General features: G+C 32.7%; 1 protein-coding gene across 1 annotated transcript in view; it reads left to right on the top strand.

Annotated features, from left to right (window-relative positions):
* LOC147066011 (dipeptidase 1-like) overlaps positions 1 to 25,877 on the top strand; it is a 255,481-nt gene that overhangs the window by 53,988 nt on the left and 175,616 nt on the right. The window contains exon 3 of the mRNA XM_085955713.1: positions 10,374 to 10,506. Within this exon, the coding sequence (XP_085811839.1) occupies positions 10,374 to 10,506 (133 nt within the window). The remainder of the gene's footprint in view (positions 1 to 10,373; positions 10,507 to 25,877) is intronic.

The following is a 25,877-nucleotide window of genomic DNA, read 5'->3' as shown; positions in this document are numbered from 1 at the left end:
TTCCTTATTTCAAACTTTACCATCTGGAAACCTTCTTAATAAATAAACAGTCTTTATTTTGAAGTCATCCTTTTTACGATTACTTGACTGATAAACTCACATGATAGACCATTATTTCAAACTTTTTAACAACTTCAAAGTCAAACTACTCAAAACTAGTATTCTCCAGTTAGTGTGTTCTGCCAGAACAGAGGCGATATTATAATGATAATAAACAAACATAAGTATAATTTTATACAGAAAAATAAAATTTCGAAAACAAAATACATACATACGTCACCGAAGATGTTTACGTATTTGGGAAGCGCATTGACTAGTGTTGCACCCCTCGCTAATAGTGTCTGATAGGCTTGACACGACGAAACGGTTTCGATCCAGAATAAATCATGGCTGCGACCACGTAATGGTAATGGTAATAATTGACAGGCGCATGTAAATTGAAATTCTTTAGGACATCAGGATTGGAACGATCTCTCGCGATAACAGGCAAAAAGTTGGCCGCGAGAAAACATTTGATACGTCATATTTTTCTTTATATTATGTATCGGACACTATGTTACTATAATATTATGCAATACTAGAAAAAATACAAGATGGCAGTGACTCCTGTCAAGATTATTGTACTATTTAGCTAAGAATAATATTATAAACAAAACGATATAGGTTAAAAATATGTATAGTTAAAGAACGCCTCGATTTAAATACCAATATAGATTAGTCGCTATTTATTTCGATAAAACCGGTGTATTTTACGAGAGTTTCATTTAAAGTGACACTCAAGAGAGAGAACGCGAGCCTGGTGGTGCCATCATTATTACGCTGCGCAATAAGACTGCTCTGATGCAGAGAGAAAGTGCGTGTCTATGTGTGTGCTGCGCTGCGTTACATATAAATTAATATACATTATTAACACGTGGTGGTAGTGAAGTAATTATGATACGTAACGTTTTTTTTTATTATTATCTTTTCTTTATAGATTACTACAACAGGCCAAGAAGCCCAATGAAGTGTATTTAGTAATAGAAATGAAACAATCACAAACACCATGGCCTTGAGAAAAATCATATAGATTTATATTGTGACTTTATCGGGAATCTGACCTAGAGATACTTGTATACAATGATAATTACGAAAAGCTTTCAGTATAGGTTTTTATAAATAAAAATGGAGATAATTTTAGAGATGAGGGTGAAGGAGATAACGTCATAGTGGCTTATAGGTTACGAGAAGAGTTTAATACTAAAAATGTCAAAGATGACTGCGTGAGATTATAACCGCGGTAATGATGTACTGGTGAGATCGAAATGATCGAGATATTGATTATATTAATGATTCGAGTGGAATGACGGTTGACTATGTCGAGTGAAGGACTCGTGACTATAGTAGTGCATCTCGTGACGGACTCGATAAGTGAGTGAGGATTCATGCATTGTCCTTCCAATTTATACAAATGTAGTACATAATATTATAAGAGATATTGTCTCAATAATTAACAAATCATAACAGACCCTACTGATCTAGTTATGATTGAGGAAATGCTGAAAATCATTCTCGCTCTATTGTTTTGTTTTGACAACACAACATAAACATTAAAGTGTGTCACTTTTTTAATGCTGAGTGTTATGACTGCTACATAAGTTTTCAAAAAGCTCTAATGATTATTTAATCTTATACTTATAGTCACCCTACTGAAACCAGGGATTTAAATATCTGAAGTGTTTAGTAAATATACGAATATTTCTGGATGACAGCTTGAGCTATACACGAAACAAAATTAATGCAATAATGCATTCGTGCGTTCTCGTTATGCGTGCGCGTTTCCCCTTGTGTACATAGTATGTGTAAGTATTAATTAAATCTATATCCATTGCATGATCAAAATTACTAACTTAGTATGTAGTTTAAGACTTCTAAAGCAACATCCTCTCATGTAACAAGTTGATCTGTGTGCTTAGAATGACGCTCTGTCGGTGAAATATTTTGTTTATGTATCTGATTATGCGTTGTTGTTTTTCACTGTGTTTCTGTATGTCTATCATTAACACCTAACCACTAGACAAACGCTTGGTAAGTGAATTATTTAGTATGTGCGAGAAAAACAACCTTCTGCCTATGCATACCTACATAGCATTTATGTATATGCCATTAAGCAGGAATACTTATTACATGTTTCGCATTGCAAATTCAACAATTTGCCATTCAATTAAATTCACATATTATTTTATGGTTAACAGGTTATCTATAATTCATTAGTTAGAAGCCGGCTTGAGAGTGGGTTGATAGTTTGGGCTCCGCATTAATTGAAATACGACTTTATGGTGGTTATTGATTTCAGATAATTATGTTAACATTATTAATAATTGTTGGTGTTTATCAGTATGTAGTAGAACATATTTTGTTATGTTGTTTCAATCTGACAGATTGAGATATCTTTATAGCGACATTTTCGCTCACATAAAATATGTAATGTAGCTTATTGCGACCTAATAAAAAAATCAAAACCGATATTCTTATAGATAAAGGTTTGTCGAAAATCGTTTATCTACCGCATTAAAACGCTTTATGACACACCAAAATGGCACGCTAACATTGATTTTCAATTCACGTCTTACCCTCTCAGCTAATGGCGAAATTGGCCTTCATAAAACATTTCATTGTAAACTGAGCTCAAGCAGGCATTCTTAGCTGACAAGATTTATTATTAAACGCATGAGTACCCGTATCAATTATTTATACAACCCCAGTTTGTTACCTTAGCTCAATGTTTCCAAAACGAGGTTCCCAGGTAAAAAAATATTTTGAAACAGCCTACTTCAGTTATTTATTATCCATATATAAAATTGTATGTACCATTTTTTCCATCAATAATCCTACTAAAAATATTGTCGCTATATGATTGGATTGTCGAATATTCGTTTTTGTCGAAATCGACCTTTTAATGCAGAATGTTTTTTTGTATCTAAATGGACTAGAACCATCCTTTTCTGTAAATTACTTTGTAATGGTAATGGATACATCATTCGGTACTGTACGGCTATCAGGAATACAGCGGAAAACACATTTTGAAAATAGCCGATAAACTGAATTATTTGTTAGGTTAACCTAACCAAACCTAACCTAACCTAAACTAACCCAAAATAACAAATAATCCAATATATCGGGTGTTTTCAAAATTTGTTTTCCGCTGTATTCCTGATAACCGAACAGTACCCATCATTCATATGCTGTAAAAATAACAATTTAAATATCTCCATGGATTGAAATATAGGATTATGAAATTTGTTTTTCGTCTCCTGAACATTTGGTCTATTCGACAAACCAATCCTACAGCGACGATATGATGAACACATTTATCCATAAAATAATAAATAACTTCAGTAAGTTGTTTCAAAGAACTCTCTCGTAAAAATATTCAAATGTAAAATAGGTGTGCATTCAGATGACGATTAGTGATCAACAATAATTTCATAATATTTCTATTGCAGTAAACTTTCCATATGAAAATTTACACTTATGTAAACTACGAAATCAGAAAATTGAAAGTATTTATGAAAATAATCATTTTTACTCATTGTGTCGATAATTAAAATTATCATGTCAGAAAAGTTCAAATATCAAGATAAATTAAAAATCTAAAAGAATGGTGAACACGTTGTTAATACGTCATTATCATAAATGACTCTCTCTTCTCGGCTGTTGTTCACTCATGGCTGAGGATCGTGACCATCTTGACATTTCGTCATAATTTGAGCGAGAAAGACTTTTCACCCTCTTGACCCTCTATTTATCTCGAGACAGAGTAAAGGTTGCCCCCAGTAGGGAATCTAGTCCCGGAATCCTGGACACTTGTCGATACATATGAATCCCGGGATTAGTAAACATACTCCCGAAACCTTCGGGACTGACTTTTTTTATCAATCACAATCAATTGGTATGTGTACAAAATTATGATAGTAAAGTGTATGTACCCGCACATGTCACAGAAAGAATGGATGCTCACTGATAATAAATAAACATATTTTGTTGCCATACGCAATCGCAACAATATCAGAAAAATAATAAATTCCTTCATTTACCAGACAGACGCCACTAACGTTCTGGCACGCGAACAGCGTCTAACCGCTAGTGCCACGGACGTGCATGCAGGCACATATTTCTACGCCGAATTTTATGAATGTTATCTTTTCTTAAATAAATAAAAAAAAAACTGTTTTACTTTCACATTATTATCTATATTACAATGTTATTTACTGCATTGAACCCATGTATTTCCAAGATTGAACGTACATAATATTAACATTAATAATGGCTTCCTAAATAGTATAAATTATACCAGCCATTTTTGACTGATTTTATCAATGCTATTTGTATAAATAAAAAAAAATATTAACTATCGAAAAAATGCCAATCCTGGGACCAGTCCCGGGTTCCCGGAACCGTCCAATTGTAATCCTGAAATCCCGGGATCAACATTTTGGTTCAGGATTGGGTTCCCTAGCCCCCAGTAAGGTCATTAAATTGGTCGCTCACGCTCTTCCCCCGCTTCATCTTTGCTGGAAATCAGTGTGGACTGAATAAGATACAAATAAAAGAATACATTTATTTCGTGGTATTTATATCTAATATTGAACATATAAAAAAATAGTGACAACATCTAATCGTACAAAATAAAGAAACTTGTTTTTCTGTCGTAGATTTTTTTATTTTATTAATATTGACACTTGGCACAAATACAAACATTTAACTGAGTTTGTTAGCTTCTTTATAGTTAAAATTTTTCGAGTGGTTTCGTAATGTTGTATAAATTAATATAAAAGGGTTCAGTGACTGATTTCAATTGAGCGACACTCTCTTGGCTAAAACTGCTAAAACTCTACCAGCGAAAGGTAAGCTAAGGTATAGGTCGTTTTCCGATAAGAAAAGGTTTTCATAAATTTTTTCCGGCTTAGAAATTGACCCTATTAAAGTTTCGATATTTATATAGGCCCGCCGGAGAAACAACGTTATGATTAATGCCGGGGCGGAGGGAGGAATGTTGACATAGTTTACTTCAAGGCTAGCGTCGCTAGCGTCGGAGGGTCTTAATCTCACCCCCACGTCATCGAATGGTACAGGTATATCTGAATTCGATAAAGTTTACTTCGAATTCGTTGATTTTAATAATTCATGGTTGGGCATAGGATAATCCGCTGTATAACAATGTACACTGTGTTTTTAACATGTATATGTTTTACCGCTTGCCGTTATTTTAAAATTGTGTGCATAAATTTGAATGTAACACAAAAATGTTACCATTACTATTTTATTACAATTTTTCACATCATCTCGATGAGCACGCTAGCCGAGCGGTTTAAGGTTCTCGTCCAAACACCGAAGTTAAGCAACATTGGGCGCGGATAGTACTTGGATGGGTGACCACTTGGAAACACAGCATGCCGTTGGCAATTTTTTATCCTTAGTAAGACAAATATACGTTATTAAAGTTCTGTTGGCGTGGGTTCGAATCCAACTTTCGACAAATATTTTTATATTTTATTTTACCTATTACTAAAATGTATTTCATAAAATATTAATCTATATTTTTAACCTTAGTATGATAAATATACGTTAATAAGTGAATTAATACTAGACTAAACAAATTGACGATAAAAAATATTCTTCTATTTATAAAATATCTAAAATTGTGTATGGTTTAATGCTTTAATGTCATAATTTTAGATATTTAATAAATAAATGATTTTTTTTGACTATTATCTAATATGACTTGGATTTACGGTTTAATTTAATTTTAAAAAGTAACAAACACTATCTACGTCGGTGGTCGGTAACCTTTTGAGAGACTGGAGAAAAAAAAATCAATTTTGATGATTGTAAATACACGGAAGTACATTGGAGTGAGGATATGTATCTTCAATTGCTCTCAGACATATACATGTTCTATTACTCTGTGTGTAAACATTTTAAAACTGCGGCGACGCCATATTGGAAGTTCATCGAATTACAGGTGTCTTGCGTTATTTAATCGTTACGTATTTTATTTTATTTAAACGTCAATCGATTCCTGATATCAATTATTTATTCTAATAATCTACAATCAATATTTCATTTAATTACCATGCCTATCACATTAATCTCCCAACTAGGGATTATCCTTTTCTTCTAGCATTCTATATTTATCCCCTTAAGATTTGTCAATTCGCACCTTAAGGCACCGCATGGCACAGTTTGACTACTACTGCCCTACTAATTCAAATAAACGACCATTGAAAGCAAAAGCCGCGATTTTTCGTTTTTTGTAATACATTTCGCCATGTTGTTTATTTTTGCAGTCTGATCAATCAACACATTGGAAAATGTTGACTTATACCTATATTAATTGCTTTTACTTATTAATCAACTATTTTTTTTACCATGTTCGATACTAAGAAGATTATATAGGCATCCACAGAGTTTACACACACACTCTACATTACATGGTTTAAAATTAAGATCACATTGGAAATTCATTGTATTTGGTCTACTGAAAAGCCTTTCAAAGTTTGATAGAGCCGTATTTTGCAGCTTAATAACGTTATCCGTGTTTGAGGTTTTTGCTGAGAATATTTAAGAAGCAATTACTCGACACTTGTATGCTTGCATTAGAATATGCTTTATACTATATATTAATCAAAGTATCTAAATAATGGATAAGATTTTATGAGTTGAGATCTGGGTACTCCCTCACTATAAGATGCTGCATATAAGTGTGAAGGTAGAAAATATATATGAGGGAAAGTAAGGGAACTATAAATCGAATATGAGATAGGTTGCTAATAATGAATACTTCATTATCTGTAGAAGTCAGTGGCGAAGACTCCATACTAGGCGGTTATTTAAAGCCTACCTTTTTAAAATAAATAATTTTTATTTTCATATTGACGTATTTATATAATCACAATTAATAATATATTCAATATGCTCAAAGACATCTATCGTATAATTGTCATAATTTTACGATCATTTCCCATATTTCAATAATCACCATCTATGGCATCTCTCGAAAGTTTAAAAAAATTAACCACACCGCGTTTCGCTTCACATATTGTATAGGATTATTTTGGCGTGAATCGTCGGGTTTTTCAATATGAAGTTTTTTCTCATAATTTCAAAATGGCTGGCGTCCCGCATACAAATCAACAAGTTGTTTCGTTAGCGCTTACATCGCTAGAGCACATTTATTCAAAATAATTAATAAGATAATTTAAAAAATAATTTCTATGGGATTCAATCACATAAATATGTATTGATTGTTGTTAAAAATATAAAATAATTTATCTCGTGATTTTTATTTATCTATTAGTTCACTCATTAGACAATTTATATATCTGATATTGTACCTACCTAAGTCTGTGTTTTAAATATAGAAGTATTATAATATGAAGTAAGTAAAATGTCTAGTTTTACGGGTTAAATTATAAATTATTGTTATGGAACATAATATACTCAACGGATATTTTCAAAGATGATAGGTAATATATTTTGAGCGTATTTTACGTTTATAAATGTTTAGGAAAATACATAAGTAATTCAAACCAATTGCTTATTTTTATAAACTAATAATTATAACAAACTAATTAAACTTTTGAAAGTTGATCGATTTAGCGTAACTATTCATTAGTAATATTGGGTTATCTTCTTATTTCCCGTAAATATATCTAACAAACATGGTTACTCCCACAGCCTACCTCTTTCAAAAAGTCACCCTTCGCCACTGGTAGAAGTAGATAGTGCCGTCCATCATAGAGTTTATAAAATGCTGGCTACTTGATAATTAGTACGCTTTGGAAAAAAAAAACTGTAGTCATCAGTGGCGAAGAGTAGATGTAGGCTGTAAGATATGACATAAATAGTGCACACTAAACTTTGTCAGTCAAACGGGTTCGTTTATTCAATTCATTGAACTAACACTACAAAGTGTAGATAGTGTCTGTTAGTTTTTAAAATTCAATTAAACTCTGCCTTCCAAAATTATGCCATTAAACCATACATCATTTTAGATATTTTATAGGTAGAAGAATATTTTTTATCGGTTATAATTTGGTTAGGCAGGGCTTAATGAATTTTAAAAAACTAACCAATTCAATATATTATAATATATATTCTTAATTTAACGAAAACAAATAAGTAAGAATGAAAAAGTGTGAATTATTTTTGTCGGATCTCCCATATCATACCTAATCTATTATGGTTAGGTTAAGCAGGGTTTAATTGAATTTAAAAACTAACCAGCTCTATCTGCAAATTGTATTCTTAGTTCAATGAAAACATATAAGTATAAATAACACAGTATAATTTGTACTATTTATGTCGAATCTTAACAGCCTACGTCCACCCTTCGCCACTGGTAGTCATTCAAAAATCGTTCCTAATACGTTGGATTGTAACTGTTGCATAATATTGGGCACCTATTCAATATCCACAAATTCTTCTAGAAAAAATCTTTAAAATATGCCAAAGCATAACGTTACATCGGCAACAACTATGGATTAAAATGAAAACAGAAATTTATGTCTAAAAGAGAATGAAAACTCTTTCATTTAAGATTTGAAATTAATTTGCTACAAGACCAGATAATATGGAAGAATCTGAAGTTAAGCGTATATATTTTTCTATAAAATGCCTGAGTTGATGAAACAACATCTAAGTAACTTTGCAACTTTTGCACTCAGCCCCCATTGCTCATTAGCATGTCAAGTTCTTTAAGTGATATTTTAAGTTATCTTGAAAGATTTTCTTTGAAACATAATTTGTTCAAAGGAAATGAGTATTTATTAGCTACTTTATAATTTACTTGGTATATATGTGTTAATTATCGTAAAATGGCAGATAATAATATTATATATTACTAGCCCGTTTACACGTGCAAGGATTTACTGCTAAGAGTAGGTATTATCGCGGTCATAGCAGGAAAAATCACGTATAAACAATTAATATTATCGTACAAGTTGCAAGATTGCATGCCTGTATCACGCGATAGATAGACGATAGATGCCTGCGCAGTAGAATGACAGTGGTGAACCTGCCGAAAAAAATACGAATTACATCGCGCCAAGCATTTTGTCGATTACAGATTGACAACAACGCGTCTTGCTTATGCGTCAATTACATTGAGCTACTTTACGAGCTGTTTGTTGGCGAATTTAAAAGCGGGCGATTCAGCTACTGCGATTGTGATGATAACACACAAAACTTTCCATTCACTGAGAATCCAACAAGCTAGCGACTATTTTGACAGAACGTAGTTCGTTTTTTACCCGAAGGGCTCTACTGCGCTCTACTGCGCAGACGCAGTAGGCCCACACGCCGGCGTGTAGCGTGTAAAGTTGACCGGCTTTCAACTTTTCTCGGTAGATTCTTTACAATCTGCTTGTTAGTTTGTTCGATGATGACACTGGGCGACTTTACAGGCAGATTGTAAATTCGCCAACAAGCAGCTCGTAAAGTAGCTCAATGTCATTGACTCTTTACACTCGACGAATAAGATTGGCAACAGTCAGTACATTGCGTGTAATTTTGTTTAATTTAAGCATTTAATTTCCTTAAACAGAAAATGTCCATTTGCCAAAATTGCTTGCGTGTGGATTTGACGGGTATTGGAAATAGGCGCCTTAGTTACTATTGCGATAGTTTATTTTACACACTATTGATGCCAGTAAATTTAATCAATCAAAAATAAACAACTAACAACATTATGCGTCATCACTGTCACCTTGTAGGTATATAACAATAATTGGATATACCTACATTGTTATTTTACTAGGCAGTTAAAATCTATGGTTTTTATTATATTTTTATGATGAGTGACCTCAAAATTAGTCAGTATGTACCTCGGGCCCCCAAGTCGCTAAACCCGCTACTGCCTCCAGACGCTCGCCATGTTGGAATGTTGTCAGCGGTTCAGGGCAAGTTTGATGCTGGAGAGAAATTTTCGAGGCCACTATATTAATTTTTATTTTTTATTAGTATTAATAACATACATAATTTGAAAACATCTCATGCATCTATTAGAATCCGTCGGGTGTCATATTCTTTTTTTTTTTAAAGATTTTTTCTAGTAGTTATTTATATGGATGAGACGTTTTAAAATGATGTATTAAAATGTTACATTCTCAAATCTTGTGAATTAATCGTTAAATAAAAAAATAGTTTATTTGATATTAATAACTACTTTATTTACAGCTATTTTTTGGTAAAAAGTTATATGCAACATCTTTAATTCAACATCGTTATATGAAAGAAAATAAAAATATTTATTTAACTAAATTAAACATTCTTTGTTATTTTCTTTCAATTTTATGAGATTTAAAAATAGTCTATTATCTCTCTTGTTAAAGTTTTGGGCTGCCTATGTTCCTTGCGCTGCTCAACATCGTGATGCTGTCCAGCTGGTACTGGAGCAGATAGACGTTGTTCGAAGACTTACAGAACGTTATCATCCAGAATTGGTACTCTGCACATCACCAAAAGGTATGTTTACTGTTATTTAAAAAAAACTCCTAGTAACATTTTTGGTAATTTTCTCAAACGTCTTGATCGAAATAATATGCGTGAATTTGTATAAATGGATTTACGTATATTCAGACAAAAAAGGTTTTCGATGTTTTCGTCTCTTAAAGTATCCAAACAAAACAGAATAAAAATAAAGATAAATTTAAGGGTGAATTTAGATGGGGTTGTTTTAAAATGTCTTAAAGTGTGGTCTGTGTATATTATCTCATACCTTACTGTTCAAAGTATTTTGACTGCCAATATTCTTATAATATGTTTCGTTTCTACACTTTTTTGACTTGTTATAAATAAATAATATATTAGTGGCATTCGGTCCATAGATGCTCCGCATCTCCTGATATAATTACTGGAGTAACTACATAATTATATGATGTAGGTATTTATTGTTCCAATTCAAAAATAAATTGAACTTAACTTTACATTATTTAAAGGTTCTATATTATGATTATTATATAGGTACCTACGTATTTTCAAATGACTTATATAATGCAATAACCACATAAATAATAAGCATGCTCCTATACCATATTATTTAATACTTTCTCAGACTTCAATCAGTTACAAAATTCAAAATATGTGATTAGGGTGCTGGACGAAATCCCAAAGGCCGAAATCCTGAATGCTAAAATCTCGAATGGCCGAAATCCCGAAAGCCTAAATCCCGAAAGCCGAAATCCCGAAGGCCGAAATCCCGAATACCGAAATCCCGAAAAATAAAAAAAATACAAACAGTAATAATTGCGCAATCGTAACACTTATCTCGAATTGCGCAAATTTTACAAGAGGACAAAAAACCATTTTTTCTAGAACAAATGGGTTTTTGCCTCTCCTGTAAAAAAATTGCGTAATCTCAACACTTATCTTGAATTGCGCAAATTTTACAAGAGAGACAAAAACCCATTTTTCCACAAAAAAATAGTTTTTTGACTCTCCTGTAAAAATTGCGCAATCCAAAATACGTGTTAAGATTGTGCAAAAATTACTGTTTGTATTATTTTTTTTCGGGATTTCGGCCTTCGGGATTCCGGCCATTCGGGATTTCGGGCATTCGGGATTTCAGCGTTCGAGATTTCGGTATTCGGGATTTCAGCCTTCGGGATTTCGGCTTTCGGGATTTAAGCTTTCGGGATTTCAGCATTCGGGATTTTGGCATTCGGGATTTCGATCCAAACCCATGTAATTATTATGTAGTAAATAGTAGGTATTCTCCTACGGAATCCTTATAGGCAAAAGTCACCGCACGCCATGGATATATATACAGATATGTTTAATCCATCTAACAATTCAATATATTATTAAAAGTACCTGTACAGTATTTTTCAATTTTATTAATTTTACTGATTTTATAAAAAAAAATGTTCACGGGCTCTATTTTCTGCTAGAAAAAAAATATTTATATGAATATCCATAATATTCTAATAGTATCAAACTGTTTTTTTAATATAAGTCTAAATATCAGATAAATATATTGAATTAATAAATTGTAATTATATCTATATCAGTAGCGAAGGGTGGAGATGTGGTGTTGAGATCCACCATTAATAGTGGCCATTAAACTTTGTCAGTCATACGTAATTGTTCTCATTGAAATAATACAACATTTTACAGATAGTGTCAGTTTTTAAAATTGAATTGAAGCCTGAAAGCTAGTGCACACTTAACTTTGCCAATCATACTTATTTGTTTCCATTCAACTAAGAATACAAATTGCAGATAGTATTGGTTAGTTGTTAAAATTCAATTAAACCCTCCATAAAGCAAACTAAAAAATAAGAAAATAAGAAATTTCTTCGATGTCTGTATTTTAAGACATTTAACTATTTTCCTTTCGATAATTCGTCAAATGATTATTTTCCGACTGCCTTTCTACACGGCAAGCTTACTTTTCACTCTCTTGAATCTCGTCAATCTCTTCTGCTCTTGAAACACTTTTGCCTGTTATCGCGAGGGTTGGTTTCCAATCGTGGTGTCCTAATGAATTTGAATTTACATGTGCCTGTCAATTACTTACGTAGTCGCAGCCATGATTTATTCTGGATCGAAACCGTTTCCTCGTGTCAAGCCTATCAGGCACCATTAGCGAGGGGTGCAAGATTAGTAAATGCGCTCCCTACATATATATTTTCGATGATGCATTTATTTTTTGAAACTTTATTTAACTGTATAAAATTGTATGTTTTTTGTTTACAAAATTTTTATTTTTCTTTTTTAAATTGTACTTAAGTATGTTTTGATTTTATTTTTTATTATTATTATTATTATTATTGTTATTATATTTTTTTCTATATTCTCTTCTTTCTTGTGAGGGTAATATTTGACTTATAATGTAAATCTCATGTTGTGTACGTCTTGAATTTAGATTTGTTATGTCCACAATATTTTGTATTCTTAAATAAATAAATAAATCGTTTTGGTATGCTTTGGGTGAACCGACAAAAATAGTACATACTTTTTTAGTCATACTTATTTGTTTTTGTTAAATTAAGAATACGTATATATAGGTGATTGAAGTAAGTTTTTTTTTAAATCATTAAGCCCTGACTAAACTAAACCATAATAGTTAAAAAATCAAAAAGATTAAATAATGTTTTCAAATATTAAAAATATTTAATATATTTTTTTATTAAATTAGTTCAGGCTTCAGCTTTCTGTATTTAAATTAGTAAAATTACAAACTCGACATTTTAATAACTGCTGACTTCAACATGACAAAAGTTTTCTTTGTTTTTTTTATTAAAAGAACAATACTTTTCTATCTGCAGAGACTTGAGACAATATTAAATTATTTTCTGATTAAAAATGCTCTACACAATAAACAGTCGTCAAAAAAACTTTTTTTCGCGCGAAATGAATTGAACATTCAATTAAATCGTGATTCCTAAAAAAAGTTTTAACAACGAGACGCTCAAAAGCTCCTTCTGTAAGCTCGACGACTTCTTAACGACGTCATAAATTCGAGTTTCGCCAATTATGCAAAAACAATGCAAATCAAATTGTGAGGCTAATATAAATGGTCGGAGTTCTTGGACTGCCTGTAGTGACAATCGCAGCCCTTCTCTGGTATTCCAACTAGAGCTTTTTATTGTTTTCCTACTCTTGGTATTGAAATTAATGATTTGTTTTTATTGTTTTAAAACTCGACAACAGACACAATTTATCGTCAATAAATCATTAATGTTTCATTATGAAACTTAATATTCATGAACTGCTTGTATTTTTTTTAAATACTCCATTCATTAGGTAAATCTCTAAAACATACAACTTATTGAAAATACATTTTTGAAAATCGTGTAAACCGAGCGGCAATCCAAAATGTATATCATATCAGATGACAGCCAATGAACTATACCAATTAAACAATTTATACAATATCACACCAAAATTAGGACAACATGAAAAAAACAAAATAAAAAAATTGCGGCGTCTTATTGAGGACTTAAAGTCCGTATAGTTTTTATAATATCGATACCATAGTTCAATAAGGGAACAACTCAAAAACCTTCTTCCAAGATAATGGCGTTTGAACTTTTTGCAGAAATTCTCATTTTAATTTTAAAGTCTTGATTTCGATAATAAAATATAAAGATTAGACCTTTCTACATTGAATGGCATTCTTAACTCAAGACCTTTAAATGTTGAGTTGTTCCCCTATTGAACTATGGTATCGATATGTAAATTAATTACAATCATTTATTTTGTGAATTCTCTGTGCTCTCATGGACACTTTTTTTTATTAAATTAAGTCTCAATAAACTCAGTCAATGCACAGTGTGGCTATCTCAGCCTTGGGAATATACTCCTGAGACATTCCCAGGCGTAAAGAACTGCTGATATTTCACATCCAAACGTAGGGCTATGTGATATTCTTGATTAAGACAGAGTATGCTGCAGGGTGGGTTGGCTTTAAGGGAACTGTTAGGTGGTATTGATAATAGTTATGATACAAAAACCAACTAAATTTTAAAAGTAGACTAAGTGAGGTTAGAAGATCCTGTTATAAGATTTTTTAAAACAATGTCCAACTTAACCCATTCTCACGCAAGAAGAATATATTGATGTTTGAAGCGACTTGTTTAGTTCAGTTATTACCCATTACTAATTACAGGTAAGTTCTGCAGTTTGGGAGAACAAACATAAATTACCACCAAATAAACGATGATTTTCTTAAAAAGCCAAAAATGTTTTGATTTAATTGGCGTCAATTAGGGTTAAATTGTATTAAAATATTATTAAAAACGATTATTTTTCATTATTATACAATTTTTGACTTGACTACATTGACAACCATTTCGGACTAATAAATCCATCTTCAAAACATTATGGTACCTACCGCAAATAGTTGTCAAGAATATTAACTCAAAAAAATGAAAAATTAAAAAAAAAATCCACTAAAAATATTATCAATCAAATAATACGTTTTACTTGGATGATAAAATGTTAAAAAAATTTCAAAAAAAGAACGGTATATATAATATTATTATTAATAATAAAAAAATCAAATTCGTTTCTAAAAAAGGAAGTAGGATTTGAAGAATTTGAATAATTATCTAGCTGTTCAGTCATGCTTCAGATAGTAGGAACTATAATATAATGGTGGCGTGTGGAATTTGCTATTATTTGGTAATGAAGAATAAATTGATATATTGATTTTCTTAAAGTTCGATTTTAATATCGCGTACAAGTGGAATATTTATATTATAATATATGAATAATTATTTTACAGACAAATTTGACAGAAAACACAAATGAAAAAGAAAACGTATTTCTTGCTTGTGTTTTAGCGTAGGTACTTAGCGTACGTGTAGCGTACTACAAACTAACATTTTGTTTAACAATATTTAATATAAGACGGTTTTATAGAGCCGCGTCTTAGTTTTTCTGTGGACATTTCTGGATTTGAATATGGGCGGCAATGAGAAGTACGATTTATTTGCAGCGATTATTCGGGCTTTTATTTCTTCCAGTTCCTCGTTCTCTTTTGTAATATTGGAACCCAGGTATGTGAACCGGTTGACAACCTCAAATTGATGGTTTATTAATTAATTAATTAATAATAAATAGTCGAACATAAATAAATAAAAATAATAATAATATTATGTAAACATTTTCATAAATTTTACATTTCGATTTTTTTCATATTTTAGATAGGTACACAGCTAGGCAGTGACATTATTACCTAATGTCTTATATTTTATCTCAAAAAGCCAAAGAATATTATATAACGTATATTTTTAAAAGTGAAGATATAAAGTAATATTTTTCCTGTATGTAATAATCTCACATGAAAAATGACACTTATAACGTGTTCACAAAAATAGGCTTACCTATATCTACCTCTCATTCCCAGATATAAATGATGTGTCTTTGATAGGTACTTTTTACATAGATAGTTAGTGAATTTATTTAAATATTACACTGTGATTAGAAATTATTAATGCTATTAAATAATAATATTTATTACTTTCACGGTTGTTATCGTAATAGATTTTTGGGAAATCACCGCGTGTTCTTTTTCCTTCTTTCGGACTCATTGCAGAGGCCATTTCCAAGAGATATTGTGTCGATAAACTCGATAAAGACATATAATATTAACTTTATTGTAAGGTATATGAATGCAAACGCTGTTCTAAGTATGTGAATAGGGATTCATTCAAATAATGTCACACGTTGTTCAGAGTAAAATATCGTGGCAGTTATAACGACCGGTACCAGATCGAATAACAATGGACGAAGGAATAAAAATTGATGAAAGATGTGTTGTCATTTACTATGCACTGATCGTTTGGTTTCTGTGGATGTATTTAACATAATCTGTACCTTAGAAATGAAAGTGCGGATGTCACATTTTTATCGTTTTGTAGTTAAGTATGCAGATTTCAATTTGTATTCACGTCCTCTTAATGTTAAAAATTTGGGAGTCGAATGTCACATAGTCTTCAAAATACTTACTTCTAAAACGACGGTATTCCAATTAATATACGTTAGAGCTGAAAGAGTGAATATCCAATTTAAGTATTTTTTTCTTTAACTATAGCAAAAAGATTAATTGCAAAAATGCAGACGTCTAACATACGGAGTTTTAGTCCGAACGCGAGAGAGTATTTTAACTAGATTAGATTAACCATATTAAAATTGCTTCCCTGCAAAATAATGAATAAGTATGTGACTTTCAGCTTTAAGGTATTTCTGTCTAATATTATTATGTACGCTAACATAACAGTTACATACATTAAAGTATTGGTATTGATTGAGTGTGAAAATGAATTGTGGATACGAAGTGTGGGAAATTAATATATTTGTATTTTCTCGCAAAACTATTCGGAAGATAATTATTATTAAATTTACTGACCACCTTCAGTGCCTTCCTCAAGTAGTAGGTAATAAATGCGTTATTTAGGGACTGTACGTCATAAAGGAGTGGAAAATTAAAGAACTAATGTGAATGATAATACTTTTGATAGTAGTTTCCGTAGAGATTATAAAATTTTGCCTGCGTCATTCTTTAGATACTTTTCAAACGTTTATGAAAAACTTTTAATAAATCTCATTTATCGTCATTGAAACTAGAAAAATGTGTAACTCATTTTTAATCGAAAATTGACTTTGAATGCATTCTTGTGGCCGTTGTTAATATCTTCCCGTCTTGCAAATGATGTATCTCCAAAAAATGTAACGTTGTTAAATCATGGATGATTTAGCTCCATAACCATATTATATTTGTATACAAAACCAAATGTTTTTGGTCTCTCCTGTAAAGTAGTTTTTTTGGAGTTACACAATTTATATCTGCACAAATGTTGTAGAGATAACAAAATGCAAAGATAATGCAAATGCCTAAATTAAATTTGACTACAGACTGTAAATGACGGCCATTTCATTCTTTTTTATGCGACACTTAACTTAGGTAGGTTTGTTATTCCTTACAGATTTACAAATATTTTTGTAATTAACCCATCTAGAGGCTTTCTAAGAGGTTACAAAATGATTTTAAGGTTCTGCGAACCAAAAATGATCGAAAATCACTAGACTCTAAAGAGTAAAATTACGAAAGAATATTATTAAAGCGTCTTTGCCTACATCTTTGTTACTTCAAACTTTTAACGTTTTTTCACTAATAAACTATTCCGAGAGTAAATGCTTGTCACTTCAAATTATATTTCAATTAAAATATTAAGTTCCTTTATGAACTTTATAGTCGAAAAAAGCTCCAAATTCTAGTGACACTTATAAAGTTATCCATTCAATTTCTCTGCTTTGAAGATTTCTCCGTAAAATATCAAAGCCGAGAGATATTAATAAGGTATCGATTTCCAGCAAATACGGAAGACATCTACCGCAAGCCGGAATGTCTTGATCATCTACGCCGTAGATAGTTCGAGCTTCGCCGTAGAGGTTTATGAAGCTTTCAAAATGTATTTGGTATCACAGCGTCTTATTAAATTCAACAAAATAAATTTTGGGATTTTTTTTTCTAACTAAAGTAAAGTACAGATTATTTTTATTTGTTATCAACCAACATTGGACACAATATTTTCACAATTAGAAGACAACTCGATATGACGATAATAATAATATATTATTGTTATTAGACCATGTACGATGCTAATAAGATAATATGGGTCTCCACAGGGTGGAGGTTTTGTATAAATAAATTTTTGTTTTTACGATAAATGGATGTTAGCCACTTACTCAACCTATTAGGTTCGTACTCTGACTCCAAACACAAATTGAAAATTAATATGTGTATTTTCCAGACCAGGGATTCAAACTTGAGACCCACGGAATTATAAGACAACTCGTAAACCATTCGGCCATCGTGAAAAAAAATATAAAAACTGTCGATAGTGACCATTTGCAAATATCAATAACAATAATTAACCCAGCTTTTACTTATCGGGCACGGAAGAAATGTGGCTATTTACCTTAATCTAATTGTAGTACCACTATCGTATTGCCAATATTTAAAGCACTGGTCTCTCATCCGGAGACTTCTTGTTCCTGAGTATTTATGCAACCGTTTCACTTATACTACTACATTACTGTTTTACTACACTATTGTCATTGGTTGGCGTAGTCTGTTGTAGTATTAAAAAGAATGGTGTATATTTATTTTTTATTTATAAAAAGCTAATTTCATATCATGTTATTGTATTGATATATTTGTGGGGTAGGTAGTTGTTTAGCTAAATTCTGAAGCCAATAATCTCACATGTATTATGTTCTTGTTAGAACAAAGATCAATGGACCAGTCATGGAAATCAGGAAGAATAATATTGATAGGTCAATTAGATTAGATTGAATGTCATTATAAAGGGTTATGGTACGATGTTTTTACACGCAACAAAGCCAGTGTTTCACAATCTGTATGGTATATGACCCATCTTGTTGGAACAATAAGTTTTCCAAATAGAAATCTTTCAATTCCCGGCAAAAAAATCAGTTATCATTTGCATTTATAGCGGACGTAATTTATCGTAACGGCCATTCTTTCACCATTGTCACACCGCACTAAAAACTGCACCAAACAATAACTTTTGCAGCATATAACGTCCTTTTTCTTGCTTTAAATACGGTATTTTAGCATATTAACGTACCTATTGATGTGAAATGTGTCCCATCACTGAAGATGAGTTTTCTTGAAAAATCATTTTGGCTGCCAGCTCTTCCAAGACGCAATCAGCGAATCTGCGACCTCCCCGTGGTTCGTTTGGCTTAGTTCACGCGTGCGCTGGATTTTTTACTCTATAAGTAAAGTTTATTTATGCTAAATTCGCCATAAACACACGTACGAGAGGCCAGGTTACTATGATATTCTTGGAATCCTCTTTTATGGCTCATCTGGCACATTTTTGAGTACAGCAGCAGTATTTTCTTCTGAACGGGCTGGACAAACGTGTACATGTGTCAGGCGATCAAAAACAGTCTCTGAAAATCAGCTTGAAAATACAGTCTTTAGTTAGGTGATGATTTTTACCGTATTATTGGCGTAATTTTTGCAGTACAACCGTCGTTTTCGCAATACGATTCAGCAGTATAGAAACGATACACTGTGTTAAAAAGTAGATTTTCGACTGACTAATATAATAATAAATACTGAAATATGCGCGAAATATTTGACAGAACTGTAAAATTCGTACCACAAGTTGGATAATACGTTACTATATATACTTGCCTACGATGGCCGAGCGGTTTATAATGTCGTCTGTCCCAAGTTTGAATCCTGAATCTGGCAAATACACATATTGTTTTTCAATATGTGTTTGGAGTCAGAGTATGAAACTAATATCTAAATTGGGCAAGTGGCTGATATACATTCCCTGTGGCGGCCCATAAAATCTTATTAAGATCGATTTGAACTACCGAAAAAAGTTTCAGTAAAAAAAAATAGCACGTTAATTTAGCATAGCAACGAGAGAACTAGTAATTAATGAATCGTGAGAACAGTTTCTTGTGTTGCCATCTAGCAATTAATTGACTAAAACCACCCGAGGATAAGTAGACCATTATAACTCCCACATAAAATATTTTTAATGACATTATATGCCCGTAATAAGCAAGCAAGGGATTTTTTATCTCAGAAAAATCCCTAGAAGGCCATCATAAACAATTCTCAGCGGCATTAGGCTTTACTAATCGTTTTTCCTCTGCGATTTCCATTCCCCCCTCTGTCCGACCGAGCTCCAATAAACACAGCAAGGGGTTATGGCTTGCTTTGTTCAAAACAAAAACAATCTCGTCGAATAGGCAAAAATGGCGGGGCAATAATGATTTTTGTTTGCTTTTGAATTGACCGTGTTTTAAACGATACTGTTAAATTAAGGTTGCGACATGATACTTTTGATTTTATTAATATCGTCGTATTGTTTGAACAAAATACACGTTAGCCTAGTTGGTAGAGTTGTCGTATATTATGAAGCCGTTTGTTGTGGGTCTAATTCTATGACTAGCAAAAATGCTTGTTGTTTTTTAAATAGGTATTTTATCCATTGGATGTATGACTGAGGTCTTTTGCTCACAGAATACTCAAGAAATACGAGACTGAAACTAAAATTCCAGCCAGTATCTAGCTGATGTATTTTAATGGTGGCTCGCTTACAGCAAGACTGGAATCTCTCAGTTTCAAAACGTTCGCGACCGAAACCGAAGAGACGCGACATGCTAGTCGCCCATAAAACAGTAGTACCAATATCAGTAGATTCGATGAAAAATCATATTTTTTTACCAAAATTGGTAGCACTGAACTGAACTGAAAAGCAATAACATGTCAAGAGGTCAAAAGATAAAGATGGGCGAATCGATTTTTAATTTAAAAGTTGAAAAATACTGCCTGTATAATAATTTACAGACTGTCAGAATCTTCCCGTAAAAATATTACGGAAAAGGCTTGGAATGAAGTAGGAAAGACAATGGGTTTTTGACAGTTTGAGATTATGAGATCATTATTTCAAGTAAGTTTCAGTATCACCGTGTGAGAAGCATCAGTCATTGGCTAGTTTATGAGTTCCATTACCAACCAGTTCGTCGGATTTGAGTTTCTCCATAAGCAAAAGGCCTAAGAGGCATTCATTGTAAAAAAAGCCTGTTAATATAAAATCCACTCAGTTAAAATCTTGATCTTAATTTACTTTGAGTTTACTGAAAATAGCGCTTAATTGTTAGTAATCAATAAACGCGTAATTATTATAGAACTAAAAAAATACGAGGTGGCAGCGCCACCTGTCAACGTTATTGGATGTGGACGTATGATATTAGTTCTGTAAAAGAAATTATTTGAAATTTTCAAAGTAGTGCTACGTATCGGATACCATACTTCTTTATACGATTCCATGTATCTATCAAAATTGATATGCTAGTGGTCTACTGTATTCATCTATCAAACTATTATGAGAGTATTATATTATTCTGTTTTTTTTCACGAACGGACTGAATTTTCATGTTGGTTTATTTTTCAAAATTTACGTCTATGTTTCCCTGTCTCGCTCTCGCATACATATTTACGTATATTTTCTTTCATGCGTTACAGACAGATAAATATATAGATAAATCAAGACAAATATAAATTGCAATAACACTTGATTTTTTTCGAATAAATTAAAAAAAAATAATAGTTCCGTTCACTAACTTATACAAATATAAGAACAGTAAGTTATATCTTTATCTCCAGGAAGCAATAAAACAATTTGCACGATATTTCATATTTACAATTTCCCTAGAAAAAATATACATCGGAAGCGGAAAAGCTCGGAATACAATCGATAGATAATACAACCGATAGATAATACAACCGAGAATATACTCCTTATATCTCTTTCAGAGGAAACCCCTTTTATAAAGAATTATGTAGTAAATAATTTACTAAGCCACTCGTGAGAGTCATTTATATCGTGTGACAAGTAGCATGCAGTGAGTGTATAATTTTAGTATCAGAAGGTTATCGTAATAAAGATTTCAGCTGTGAACGGGGGACAGCGAGAGTTTTATGAACAGGGGCGTATTATTTTGCATATACTGATGCATTTAAAATGTGGCGGCATTTTTTTTATAGAAGCGTGTTGCTCAGACTCATACGCGTACGAATCAAAAACTACTTAAATATACACACAAAAGAATTATATAATTAACATTATTTGTGGGGTTGCTAGTTGGTAAGTCGATAATTTATATATTAACAGCTAACAATGGATTATATTTCTATATATACTAGAAAAAAAATCAAGGACATCCGATATATAGAACATGCACATAAAGCAGAAATAAATCAGCATTTTGCCTGATTTTAGAGGGCATGTCAAACTTAAAATTATAAATACTCCATAATGGCAGTAACCTCTCGATTATAATATAGGTGACCAAGTAATGAATAATAAACAAGATATGAGTAGAATATTTACGTTATCATAAAAGAATGAAAACGTTAAGCAATTGTTTATTGGAACAATTACGAGATTGTCGTGAGCAATCGTCGATTTTAAATTACAATTACACGGAGCGAATTAGTTAAGCCTCAATTACATTGAGCTTCTTTACGAGCTGTTTATTGGCGAATTTACAATCTGCTTGTAAACTCGCGCAGTGTAATCATCGAATACGCTAATAAGCAGGTTGTAAACACTCTACCGAGAAAAGTCGAAAGCCGGTCAACTTTACACGCTACACGCCGGCGTGTGGGCCTACTGCGTCTGCGCAGTAGAGCGCAGTACCAACCTCCCGGTAAAAAAACAAACTACGTTCCGTCAAAATAGTCGCTGGCTTGTGGCTTCTCAGCGAATGGAAAGTTTTGTGTGTAATCATCAAATCGCAGTAGCTGAATCGCACGCTTTTAAATTCGCCAATAAACAGCTCGTAAAGAAGCTCAATGTAATTGAGGCTTTACCAACTCAATCGAATTGGCGCTTGATTTGATTGGTTCATAACATTATGCTCAGTTGCTAGTGTAAAAAATAATTATAAATAAAGCAACAAATAAAATGTATAGGTACTAGTAGCGAATTGGTGATTATATTATTTACTATGGTACTCGTAATATTTTTGTTTTGTATTAGTATTGTTAAATTATTAATGAATAAAGTCAGCCAGCCTTCATTATGTAAACGTCATTTTATGTTGTTATGTCAAGCGCAAGACAGGACACGCTCGCGCGACCACTCTTGCAAGCTCAAGGCTAATTCGGGTCCTGCCGAAAAATAGGAATTGTTTCAATTCGGTCAAGACTCCAGGGAACGACTCAAAAGTGACTTCACGACCGAGATGGCGATGCAGACGGTTGGCCTAAAAATCCGCCAATGTAATTTTAGCTTCAAAATGGCGGTCACCAATATGATAATGTCCATAGTGTCATGTACACGTTCGCGCATATAGCTCGCGCGGCCACTCATGACCATATTGAGGATGTGGTAAAAACTTAATAAATCGAGTTTTGTGATATGAATGCCATTTCAATAAATAAATATTTTTAATTAAATTCTTTTTCTTCTTCCACGGCGCTACATTCCGGGGTGGGATAAGCCCTTCTCCATAACCGCCCTCCACTCACTCCGGTCTCTCGCCACACTTCTCCAGTTACCGGGTCTTCCTATATGAAGCCAGTCCACTTCTACGGCGTCAGCCCATCTCCTTCTTGGACAGCCTCTGGGTCTCTTTTGTTGGGGTAGCCACTTTGTCATGATCCTTGGCGCTCTAACTTCAGGCATTCTCTCCATATGTCCCGCCCATCGCAGTCTTTGAGAATTTTTTATTTTTTAATTTAATTACTTAATTTTATTTCAATTTATTTAGTTTTTAACATATTGTGGACATTCAAAATTATAAGTTAAAGACGTCCACAACATGACATAAAACATTATTATAAAGAAGAAGAAAGAAATAGAAAAGTATTAAAAAGGTATACAAATGAAAATATAAAAAAGACACCATAATATTATACACATATAAAAGCAGTGAAAATACAATTATACATCTATAGAATTTCAAAGAAGTACACCGAGTTTGCTAAGGAGACCATATTTTAAGAATTTATAAAATACCGTCCACCTATACTCACCCTCACACAAGTGGAATATATCAACACCCACAGCAATTTGGTTGATTGTAGTTATCACCCTCCCAATTGGCATAACCAGTGTTGGTATAAAATGAAGATTTAATTAAATATACATTTATAAAAAAAATCGATTAAACCACTAGAAATGCGTCATGATATCTACTTACTGCGTCAGCGACATATTGACTAAATTGAAATTTAAGCGTTTCAGTTCATTTCGATTTTTTAATTTATATATTGTGGCTTCAATCATCCTCAATACGCATCTGTGTTGCGAGCTTCCACACATTGTCGTTGTCAATTTCCCCGCCCGATTTATTCCTCAAGCCCCGTTTAACGCGAAATGAGGCGACGAATCGCCCTCGGTACGCGCGCTGATCGGATGTCCGCCGCAGAATCGTCCGGAAACTGCGGTCAAAATAATTCTCGGACCTGCAATTCCACGGTCAAAATGTTTCTCCCGGCTTGAAATCCTCGCAATCTCATGCGGACAACTCAGGTCATTTCTCCGAGCTCATACATAATTTCGCCATTCCGACCAACTGAGACTGTATACGACAGATATAGTATTCTTTGGCTTAAGTCTGAGAGATTGGACTTGAGTCGGTTTTAAGAGCCTAGACTTTGCGTGGATTTGAAATCATTTTGTTTTATAGTTTCAAAAAAACACAAACTGTTCCTTTGTTATAAAATATATACAACAAAGAGGTTTAGATAATGGAGTTTGGGATTTTTTTTTAATATTATAAATAACCATATCCTTGATTTTGCGCGTGGCCCCCCCAACGGGGGGCTGACAGGGCTTTAGCCTAGGGGCTCGGGCTCAGGGAGGCCCCGGCGTGGCGGGTTGACTAGATAAACATACATCTTAAAATTGCTGTCATAGTGAAAAAGTCGCCTGCGGCGCTATTTTACTTCGGCGTTATTACCATTTTTTACAATGTTTTTCTTAGCTCGTATTTTTATTTGTCCGGTACAAATCTTGCAATACATTTTTAACTAACTTCCCAACTAGCTAGACACTTTTAGAATATATCAGAACACGATGCCAATGCATTTTATAAATACTTTTAGCCATCTTTAAGTAGAATTTGATTCATTTTCAGTTAATTCTGTATTGTATGAAAAGTTATTTCGATACCATTATTGTTTGCTAGGGGTCCTAGCAACTAAATTATTAATATATACGTGCGTTACTATAGAAATCAATATGAAATGACATTTCATTATTCAGTATTTCTATCAAGTACAAATTTTTTTGATCGTTTAAGCTAGTCAAGTCAAGTTTACATGATCAAACAGAAAATTTAAAAACGTGGTATATAAAATGTTCTTTTTATCTTGTAAATATTTAATTATATGGTTGTGCGATGCAATTTTTGGTTGTCTTGTGTTGATACTCGACAACACCCTTATTCGATGTGTTAAAAATTCGCTTAAAATACATTGAATTTTATTTGACCTCGAACACCATTTAGAAAACGTCACTGTAAAACGTTAGAGTACCTTTAATCTTGGCGATAGGTAGAGGGGCGCCAAAGATTTTGGCATGGGGGCCTGCTTCAGGATGTGGGGGCCATGATTTTGCGTACAAGGTAGTTGTTAGTAACTTTGAACATTCACAAACATCCAGGCTTTGAGAAAATCACATACCTAAATATATGGTGCTCTCACCGGAAAATGAACCCAGAATGGAAGGCCAGCGCCATACGCACTGCACCAAGAGAGCCGCCTGGAGTTTGGAAATTAGTATATTGTACTAGTTATTTTGAGATTTGAATGTTATATC

The sequence above is a fragment of the Rhyacophila brunnea genome, unplaced genomic scaffold, assembly GCF_057557595.1.
Source record: "Rhyacophila brunnea isolate RB1 unplaced genomic scaffold, BYU_Rbru_1.0 scaffold_5, whole genome shotgun sequence".
Taxonomy (NCBI): domain Eukaryota; kingdom Metazoa; phylum Arthropoda; class Insecta; order Trichoptera; family Rhyacophilidae; genus Rhyacophila; species Rhyacophila brunnea.
This window is presented reverse-complemented; position numbering and strand designations above follow the sequence as displayed.